The sequence below is a fragment of the Phragmites australis genome, chromosome 15, assembly GCF_958298935.1.
Source record: "Phragmites australis chromosome 15, lpPhrAust1.1, whole genome shotgun sequence".
In the NCBI taxonomy this organism is placed as follows: domain Eukaryota; kingdom Viridiplantae; phylum Streptophyta; class Magnoliopsida; order Poales; family Poaceae; genus Phragmites; species Phragmites australis.
Window position 1 is genome coordinate 26,138,698 of NC_084935.1, and position 10,254 is coordinate 26,148,951.

At 44.7% G+C, this 10,254-nt stretch overlaps 1 protein-coding gene across 4 annotated transcripts; it reads left to right on the top strand.

The window, feature by feature from the left end:
- The first annotated feature begins 2,979 nt into the window (after nt 1–2,979).
- Nucleotides 2,980–8,386, top strand: LOC133893126 (ylmG homolog protein 1-2, chloroplastic-like). Of its 4 annotated transcripts, none has more exons than XM_062334089.1 (2): nt 2,980–3,646; nt 8,082–8,386. In XM_062334089.1, the coding sequence occupies exon 1, from the start codon at nt 3,107–3,109 to the stop codon at nt 3,626–3,628; it is 522 nt and encodes a 173-aa protein (XP_062190073.1). In that variant the 5' UTR covers nt 2,980–3,106; the 3' UTR covers nt 3,629–3,646; nt 8,082–8,386. The 4 variants fall into 4 exon arrangements, with proteins under 4 accessions (XP_062190073.1, XP_062190072.1, XP_062190074.1 ...); XM_062334088.1 differs by having other exon boundaries at nt 8,095–8,386; XM_062334090.1 differs by lacking the exon at nt 8,082–8,386 and adding an exon at nt 6,488–7,079.
- Nucleotides 8,387–10,254: the final 1,868 nt, after the last annotated feature.

Sequence of the window (10,254 nt, forward strand, 5' to 3'; positions counted from 1 at the left end):
CTTGTTGCATTTAATGCGACGGGACGGAATGATGCCCTTCTGCACCGTCCCCATCTACTTGCCTCTCTACGCCGTCCCCGTCCACTTGCCTCTACGCCGTTCCCGTCCACTTGCCTCTCTGCGTCATCTCCGTCCACTTGCCTTGCTGGATGGCTGACAACATCCCATCTGTCGTGTGGCGCTGCGCCGGTCTGTAGAGTCTCACTCAGTAGCCTTTAATGCTACGGGATGGGACAACACCCTCTTGCATTGCCCACGACCTTATCCGTCGGAGCTGGTGCCCGGTGAATAGAAGCGTTCGGGCGAGTGTCTAATAAAGGTGCTTCGGATGGGTTGCGTCCAATCCAGTCTCGCGACCCGGGGGGCCAATCGTGGGTTTGTGTGAAGGCGTAGCGAGATTGGACGCTGGAGGCTTTACTCTAGTCGTAGTAACTCATCGACCAATTATCGTTTTAGGAGATGTTCCTCTGACTGTTTGCACCCTTCGTAGAACCTGTTAGCCGAGGTACCTCTTTACTTGATACACCGAAAGTCCCTACTTCATCCATACCATCACAGCTTCAAAATCATTTCATCCGTACCACCAAAATCCACTCCTCACCCTCACATAAGTTTAAGGTAGTTTCTTGGGCCGAAGCTACCCTCCCTTTCGTTCTTCACTCAGTTCATTGTTTCATGTCGCTGCCGCCTCCATCTCCATGGCCTTCGGTTGCCACCACCCAGTCCTACCACCGCCACTCGCTGGAGCCATGAGCCCCCAAAATCAGGTCACCGCATCCATTCGCACCGTCGCCCCAGGCTAGCTCTCTGAGCACCATCATCGAATCGGCCCACGATGTGCCACCGTCGCCCATCGACTAGATGTTGAACTGGTCCAGCAGGAAACCACCCATCAGATGCCAAACAAGTTCATCAGGAAGCCGCTGACTAGAAGATGCCCAGTCTGCTCCTAGTCCAGCTGCTTAAGTTAGGCGATGCTTGCATGTGAATGGAAGCATTTGGACATTTTTTTTTACCATTTGTAAGAGTATTTTCAGCATCTGCGACATGTGAATGGAAGCATTTGTACGGAGTTTTTTCAGCAGCATTTGTACTGAGTGTTTTTGCATGTATGTCAATCGAACTGGCTCATTCCATCAGGAAGAATGTGAGCAAAAATACATAATTCAGAAATGTGTGAGGGTATTCCTTGCTGAGGAAGACTGTTCGTCACGGTTTGGGCCAACATGCGAGGGTATTCCGGGCATACAAGAAAATGAAATGGCAAAAGCGGAAGGCAAGTCACGGTTGGTGGTATGAATGAAATAATTCTAAAGTTGTGATGATATGGATGGAGGGGGGGGGGGCTTTTTATGTTATTATTGGGTAATAGGCCTAGATTGATGGTATATATGAAATGTACTGATATAAATACTATATGATTATCCTATATATATGCAAATTTTTTAGGGTTTTTAATTCTCTCTAGACGTATAGAAACTGTCCCCAAGCTCTAGAATATCCTTTAAAAGAAAATCTATTTCTAGATTTAAAGATGCTAGAATCTTACTAAAAAGAAATCTGAAAGCTACATAGCAACCTTCATACATATACGAGTTAGGGACCTACGAAGAACAAGACAGAAAGAAGCCATACATAAGCAACAAGCGATTCAGGAGCCACATAAGCCATCTGTAATCACGATCTACATCGACGTCTCACTAAGACCACACATAAAGAGCTTTCGACTAGTTTTAGATCCCATCTAGACTAGCTACGACCTTTTTATTCTATATTTCAAAGATCAATACAAGAACATATAACGTAGGTAGGCCCAAACCTATATAAATATATGTCTTTTCGTGCTTGATTCAACAAAAGGAAATGTCCCAACTTTTATCACATATTTCATAATATCGGCGGTTTACTAATCGTTGACAAGTCCCATGTTACTCACTCGCTCCGATCACAAATAAGTGCCGGTTTAGATATCGATAAAATGCAACTTTCAATGCTATTTTTTAATATATTGATAAAACATTGAAAAAATATTCTATTATGAAAAGTATTTTTTTAGACAAATATACTCATATCATTTTCAAATATCCAATCCCAATACATAAAAAGTGATTTATATAACTAAAATTTAAAATGATTGATTGCACCCTACTAAAAATGACACTTATTCATAACGGAAGGATTATATACTATAAAAAACTAAGCACATTCATTTCAGCTGTCTTTTGGTACAAGTTCTTAAAAAGTAGCACACCTACCCGGGCTAGAACCCGGATGCTCACGCTCAGGTGGGAAAATCACCTCGGATTCCCCTTAAAAATTGTTGCTTACCCAAGGTACGTGGAGTGAATATATGTTTTTACTAGTGTACAAGCATGAAATTTTCATACTAGGCAAATGTGGTACGTATAGAAGCATGTGCGACAATTGTTTTTACGCAGCACATTTCTTTATACGCAATTTGATTTGTAAAGAAAACGTGAATTTTGCATATTTTCTTAAGATTTTATATCTTGCACTTCCGTCATGGAGCGACAGCGTGACCAATAGTGTCCTTTATGTAGGCGTTGTATGAGGTCATCCTTTTGTTACCTTTCACTCACTGATCTAAACACCAATGTCTAACAGTTTTTCTATATTTTAGGTTACTCACATTATATTTGATAGATGAAGGTTTAATTAGCGATTCTGATAAAACAACAATCAAATTAAAAGGTTGCTATGACTATTATCCCATATATGCACATCGGATAGAGTAATCTAGAAATTATTGGCGAAAAATTGACCTAATTGTTTGAATAAGAGGCATAGAACATTGTCAATCGCATTTCATTGATGGCATTCGGATTCGGCCATGAGAATGTCAGGTCGCAACAAAGATGATAAAAAAGTTGTTTGGAAAGAAGATTGCACTAGGGAATTTCGGGAACACGACGCCCTAAACCTAAAGCAACCCATGACACGCTTACAAGTGGGGCCCACTCAAAATCGCAAAACCATATCCTTTCCTTCCCGTGGCACGGCCACTTCGCCTTCGCCTTCCCTTTCCCAAACCCTTCTAGAGCCTTCTAGAACTCCCTCCCCCTCCCTCGTCCGGAGAAGCGGCGAGATGTACGGACTCCTGACCTCCCCCAGCGCGCGGGCCCCGCTCCTCGGCGACTTCTCGAGCCCATCCGCCCGCGCCCTCCCGAGAACCCTAGCCTTCCCCGCGCGCCCCCTCCCCCTTGGCCTCCGTGCGTCCCCGCCGCGCGCCACCGCGGAGGCGTCAGCGGCGGCGTCGGCGCTGGGCGGGCTGCTGGCGTCCCCGCTCTCGATGCTGGAGGCCGGCCTGCGGAGCGTCAACCTCGCTCCGCTGCGGGCGCCCGTGGCGGCGGCGATGTCGGCGGCGGTGCGGTGGCTCGGGGTATACCGGGAGGTGCTTCTCGTCGGCGTGCTGCTCTCCTGGTTCCCCAACATCCCCTGGGACCGCCAGCCCTTCTCTGCGCTGCGGGACCTCTGCGACCCCTTCCTTGCCCTCTGCCGTGAGGTCATGCCGCCGGTCTTCGGGCGCAAGCTCGACCTCAGCCCGCTCGTCGCGTTCATGGCCATCGACATCATCATCATGATCCTGCGCCCGCAGCCACGCATGTGATGACTCTTCATGGCGGTGGTATGTGTTCTCTTGCTTGTTTTGATAATCACACATGCCTATGAGCGCAGCAATTATGCTGTGGATACACAATTAGAGCAATTGATCTTGCTATAAGTATTCTGCTGGGGTGGATATCTGTGTATTTTGCATGGACAATGAGTTGGACTAATCATCTTGTGATATGGAACTTAATTTGCGAAGGGGCACTGACCAAGCGTGCAACAGTATAGCACGAGTGCATCATATAATACCATTAAGGTGCATTTCTTAATGCTATATTCTGGAAGATGTTGTGTGATTCCTGGTAATCGTAGAAGTTATCTTTCTTGTTTGGCCAATTCACATGCTTGTCATGTGTAAATTAGCTTTCGTGTACGGTGCTGTATTTTTGAAAAATAGGCATGCAAATCACATTGATGCAAGGGTGTTTCTTGAGTAAACTAATCTGCATGATTGTTACGGCAATGTGGCGAGGCGCTGCAACCCACCGCCTTCACACCTTTACAACGCTTATGGCGCGCGGCGTGGCGATGCCATACACATATCGGCGTGGCGAATACACACATCATAGTATAGGATAGTAGGAAATTATATTGGCAAATGACAATGTGAATGTAACTCAAAAGTGTTAGTCTAGAATTTTAGGAAATCAAAAGTGCTTAGTGTGTTTGCTAATTGACTATTGTGCTTGCTAATTGGCTGCTATAAAAGGTTACCTACCATGAGCTTGATAATTGACTCATTACCAATCCAATTGCCTACAGCTACTGACTACTGTGCTAGTGAAACATCAAACATGGTACTGTTACCTACACCTACCATGAGCTAGTGAAGCAATCCAAATATCCAATTGCTCCATTACCAATCCAATTGAAACATGGTACTGTTACCTACCATGAACTCTATAGCATCTGGTTCCCAATCCAATTGCCTATAGCAGCACACAGGATTATTAGTGCTTGTGCTTCAGCACTTCAGCAGTAGTGCTATAGCCTATAGTGTATGCTTATTGTGCTGGTGTGCTGCTACTAGTATTCGCAGAGGAGTTCGGCACTTACTCCAGTACTCGACAGACGAACCAGGCAGAAGCGGGCGAAGGGCCAAGCGGGGGCGGGTGGAGGGCCAGGCGGGGGTAGATGGCAGAGACAACGGGCGAGCGACCGGACCAGCAATATGGGCGTACGGGAGACGGCGAGACGGAGGAGATCCAGACGGGAGGAGGCGGGCGGAGGGCCAGGCGGGTGCAGATCTTTCTGGGCGGCAGGCGGACATCGCAAGGACAACGGCGGATGGCGCGGCGCGGCGGTTCGTGGCGTGGAGGGCCAGGCGGGGGGCAGATGGTAGAGACGACGAGCAAGCGACCGGACCAGCAGCGGGGGCGTACGGGAGACTGCGAGACGGAGGAGATCCAGACAGGAGGAGGCGGGCGGAGGGCCAGGCGGGTGCAGATCTTTCTGGGTGGCGGGCGGACATCGCAAGGACAATTGCGGACGGCGCAGCGTGGCGAGAGCTAGAAAACCGCCACACCGATATGACGTCGCTATACTAACACCATGGCAACTATGCTACTTTGCATACAAAATGTGTTTCGGTCAGGGCCTGTAGTACGAATTTTCAACTTTTGATCTTGCAAGTGAACATTCACACTTGCAAATTGCAACCAAGACATACACAATAGCTGAACTTTCGTGTTGTAGTGTTATGGACATGCTGCTGACTACTGAGTGAAGCTTCATCTATTAACTCATGGTGGCATAAAAAATGTCTAACATGTATTCTGAGTTTTTTGTTTTATGACTTGGGAAATGAAATTGTGGATCATGGTATGAAGGTTTTAAATTCTCTCTCTCTCTTGTTTAAGAAATGAAAGTTGACAACATAAATATCTCATGATTTTGTTCATGTCTAACCGAAGCTAGTTCTTAATGCTTGGAGAAGCTTGTTTTATATTAATGCATTACATGATGCTTTTGTCCTTGATGTTTGCATTGCAAAAGGGGGAGAAAATATAATATACACAAAGAATCTTGCATAAATGAATGAAAAAGGGGGAAAATATGCTAGAATGAACATGTGTATTCATCAAGGAGAGCATCTTCTGCATATTTTTGCATATTTGAGCTTTTATTGTGTTTGAGCTCATCTCTGCTTCTCTTTGGGCTTTTGCGATCTTCTTATGTCAAGTGATATTTTCTGCTTCTTCTTGAGTTTTTGTCACTTGGACGAGCTTCTCTTGTTGGATTTTTTCGAACCAAAATCTTTGTGCTTTGAGAGTTGTCATTGCACTCATCAATGAGGAAATTGAGAAACTAAATTGAAATGTACCTTCGTTTATTTGTGATGAGTGACTGACAAAGTTGTCGTCTTGTTTTGATGATTTTTGGGTTTGCATAAGAGTGTCTATATATCGCAATTGTGATCATATCTAACCAAAGTTGGAGAGAAAATTATGTTGGAACTTTTATCTCTGATTTTAGGAAAATTATACACAGGAAGTTCCGATGTGCACATCGGACTGAGAAGAAATTTTCTGAAAAAAAATGGAACTTAGAACATCAGAAGTTCTGGTAATGACGACGGGCAATTTCTTGCATAGAAGAATTTTTCGGAGGGTTCCTTATTGTACTGAACATCGGATCAACACCGGAAGTTCCGATGAGTACTCTAGAAGTTACACCGGATGTTCCGGTGAAGAGCACATACAACAGAGGAGGTTACACACACACTGGATGTTCTGGTGTGCAGATAGGAACATCCGGTGTTCACGATTTCTGCGGGTTGTGTTGACAACTGAAGATTCTTGAATTTGATTATGGAGATGGTTTGGAGATATATGTTTGCTTGTCTTATTGTGTGCAGGTGATGGATGTAACTTGACGGTCGACGACGGGGTCGGGACTAAACGGGATGCTTGGTGCAAGACAATCAAGGAGGCCAAACGAAGTCAAAGGTGATCCTAGTAGTACATGTGGAGGTCAAGCAAAGTATGGGAGATGGATAAAATCGACGTGTTGACAAAGTCAAACGAAAGAGATGCTGGTGCAAGTGACAATACGACCCGAGGGATTGGGAGCAGGAGAGACTTTTCGGTTGTCAAGATTGCAAGACGGGGTCTACGTGGTATCATCGTGAAGCTTGCGTCGAGGCGTAGCTAAGTTGTGAAGGCGGCGTGGTCGTTCGATGGACGGAGCGAAAAATGGATCAAAATGCCTTAGTGATAGGTAGGAGACCATTGTAAGCGAGAGGTATTTTACGAACAAGGAAACTTGGCATCGAAGAAAGATCCTAAGGCCTATAAATAGAGGGGTATGACCGTTGGGAGAGCATGACCCAACCATTAGAGAGTCGTGTGGTTGAGTTTTTTAGAGGGAGAGATGAGAGTTTAACCTTTGTAATAGGTGAGAGCTTTTTGTGAGAAAAATACTTTGTAATCTACCTAAAATAGATTTTATCTTTTGAAAAAATGAAGTGCATGTTTCTTCCAATGCTTGTGTTCATCTTCTTCTAGTTTTCTTCTATTGGATCCGTTGCTTTGTTGCAAGTTTTTCTTTTTTGGACGAGATTTTCGTTCTGGTTTTTGTGCTGAAATTTTTTCACCTAGTGAAGTTGTTTTTGTTGCTAGAGGCATAAAATTCACATACATATATATAGAAATGACTTTTGAATTCCCCTGCCTTTAGATCATTGACTTGGAGAATTTCTTCTACCGGTGATCTTTTTTTTGCTTTGAAGGTTTTTCCCTCAAGTTGCTATCTTTTGTGACAAAGACTCGTCAGATGAGTTTCAATAGAACCTAGGGTTTATATATATCCACGAGAGTCATGTGTTTTTCTGGATGTTTCCTTAGCAATATGATTCTATCCGGTTTTGCTTTCACTCTTGGTTTTTGAGGTGCGTTGGGTGATAATAGGAGAAGGCTATTCGTTTCAAGAAATTGGTAAGACGCCTATTCACCCCATCTAGTCGCTATTCTTGGTCCTACAACATTATTGGTTAAAAACAAAATTCATTGTTATCCTATTCCCGACCACCATGCGCGATCAATGAACACATAAATGATTGATCAGAAATACTGAATGTATGTTGAACCTTCGAATGGAGAAGAAGATGGGTTAAGGTTGGACTTTATGAGTTGAGGGCTTTAGTTTTTGTTCTGCCGCATGTCATGGTTTGGAGAGTCTTATAGAGATTCTTTTTCCGTGTATAAGAGCCTTAATATCTGCCCCATGTCCCTAATAGTTTTAAAATAGGACCGGGAAGATTCATTCTGGTAGGACCATTTGTACATTAGAAATGATAGAGGAAATATGGTATGCCCAAGTTATTTTTTACCCAAGTTGCGAAAAATTTCGTGATTTCTTTCGTCAGTTGTTTCCATAATCCTGATTCAGTTGAGGTGTTTTATTTATTTTGCAAAAGAAGATTATCCTTATTATTTGTATTTACAATGCAGTATGATGTTGCAGGGATTGGAGGATGGTGGTTCGTATTTTGATCATCAAATGACAAAGAAAGATGCTGCTTAATTCTACCAAGACAACAAAGTAGTGGTTGGACGGATTAGATTTGCAATCCCAGTATAGTTGCTATGAAGGTGGTGCAATATGAATTATCTCGCGATGTTTGTAGACAAGTGTAGCTTCCTTGGCTAAAGCAGTTCCATTTGTGGTATTCAATGATCGCAGTAGCTACACATTGCAGTTTAGATCTGTACCCCTTTTAATTCCTCTACTATATGATCTGGCAGTATAATTTGCATGTCTTTTTGGTGCGATCCAGGGAACTGGATATTTAGAAGACTGAGGGCCCCTTTGGATAGAAGGAATTTTATCGCTCTTTTTTTAGAAGACTAATTTCTATGAGATTTTATCCTATCCTACCGTCTGAATGCAGGAATGAGGTCGTCGAAAAATCCCGGGAGGTTGCTATGGCTTCCCTGCAATTCCGTTGGAGTTGTGATTTATCACAGAAACTCAAGTCTTCTGCAATCCCGATTATACCAGACACGGACTGCCATGCTCTCATCTTTGCGCTTTTCATGAAGAGTCTCTTATCTTCCTTTCGACAATAGTATGTGTTTTTGCTCCAATCACATGTTCTGGTTGAGAGTTGAGGCTCACGATCACACACAGCACAGCTATGGCTGAGTCATAACTGAACAGCCGCATCAGTATTTTAGGCATGCTATATTAGCTGTTGTCTTCCTGGGGCTCTCGAGGATATGCTTGAGAAGCCCATAAACCTGAAGTGACCTGGCAGTTCCCCTTAGGAAATGCAGGCAGCCGCCGACCTTGATTACTTGTGTCCCCCGTGGTAATTCAAAGGTCACATTTTTGAACGATCGGTTCCTTGATATGATGATATCTCCTGTTGCAATGTAAACGAGTAGAGACTCGGAGATTGAACTCGGGAATGAATCTAAGTTGCGATTATATACAAGATGAACGGATGCATATTTTTTGGTAACCCCAACAGACAAGCACAACCGCTATCGGCGGTTATTGATCACATTGGTTCGTAACATCTCCTATGGGACAATTGCTAGTGTTTGCCGGTCCGAAGTGAATGCCAGGTCTCCTGACATAATTTCAGAAAGAAAAAAACAGACTCGAGTGCCATTGCTGACCAAACAATTCGGAGTAAACTGGTTGCTCCATGTGTCGGGAGCCAGGACAGGCAGATGAGATCTTCCCCAACGACCAGTAGATACCATTCTCACGAGGACCAAACTGTTGTGAAATAACTACCTCTAGTGAAGAGACTATTTATGTGTTTAACCATATAATCAATTTATCAACTAACAACAGTTTTCATTTTCTCTATTTCTTTCTCTCTATATAAATACTTGTAATGCGTTATTAGCCACTCTGCTCTACTGTGCTAATAGGCCAGATTCGCACAAGGAAGAACAGGAACATAGGTGGTAGACGGTCCATGTAGATCTTCGTCACCCAGTACAAACGTGCTTCACGGAAACAAGTGATCCATCATAAGATACAACGACGTTTTGATGCCTAGCGATTGAGCAAGAACATAAGCATCGGCACTTATCTCTGTCACTATTGCTATACACAAGAACAATAAGCACTTACCGTTCCACCGTGATGTCCTCAACGCAGGCTGCAACGCATGCATCATGAATCTCTTCACATAGGGGGATCCGGAGGCACTCTTCATTGGTGTCCTCTCTCGGCCATGTGTGCCTTGGTGGCTAACGTCCTCCCGAATTGATGCCGACACACGACACCTACCCGACGGCTGGCACAGTCCATGGGCGTCCCCTATAGTGGCGCTCCTTCCGTCCTCCAGCGATGGTTGGCCATGCCAGCCCCATCTCCGGTGGCAACACTCAATGCGGTGTGGCGACGCGCCCACTTCAGCGCCACATGCCCATGGCCACGGCACGGCCTAAATCCGTCTATTTGTGGCACCCAACGACAACCGTAGGCAAGTGGCTCTTCGGCAGGCGACGACATCCAGTGGTGGCCCTCATCGTGGAGTGGCAACGCGCTCGCAAACGACATCGCACACCTATGTGGAAATAGCGCGGAGGCTTCGGGTCGGCTTCACGTCGGTCCATTACAAATGTTTCATCTTTGGCAAGCGACACTCCGATCAACGCCGCC

Excerpts from the sequence above, each read along its gene's own strand:
- LOC133893126 (XM_062334089.1), top strand. The coding sequence starts at position 3,107 with ATGTACGGACTCCTGACCTCCCCCAGCGCGCGGGCCCCGCTCCTCGGC.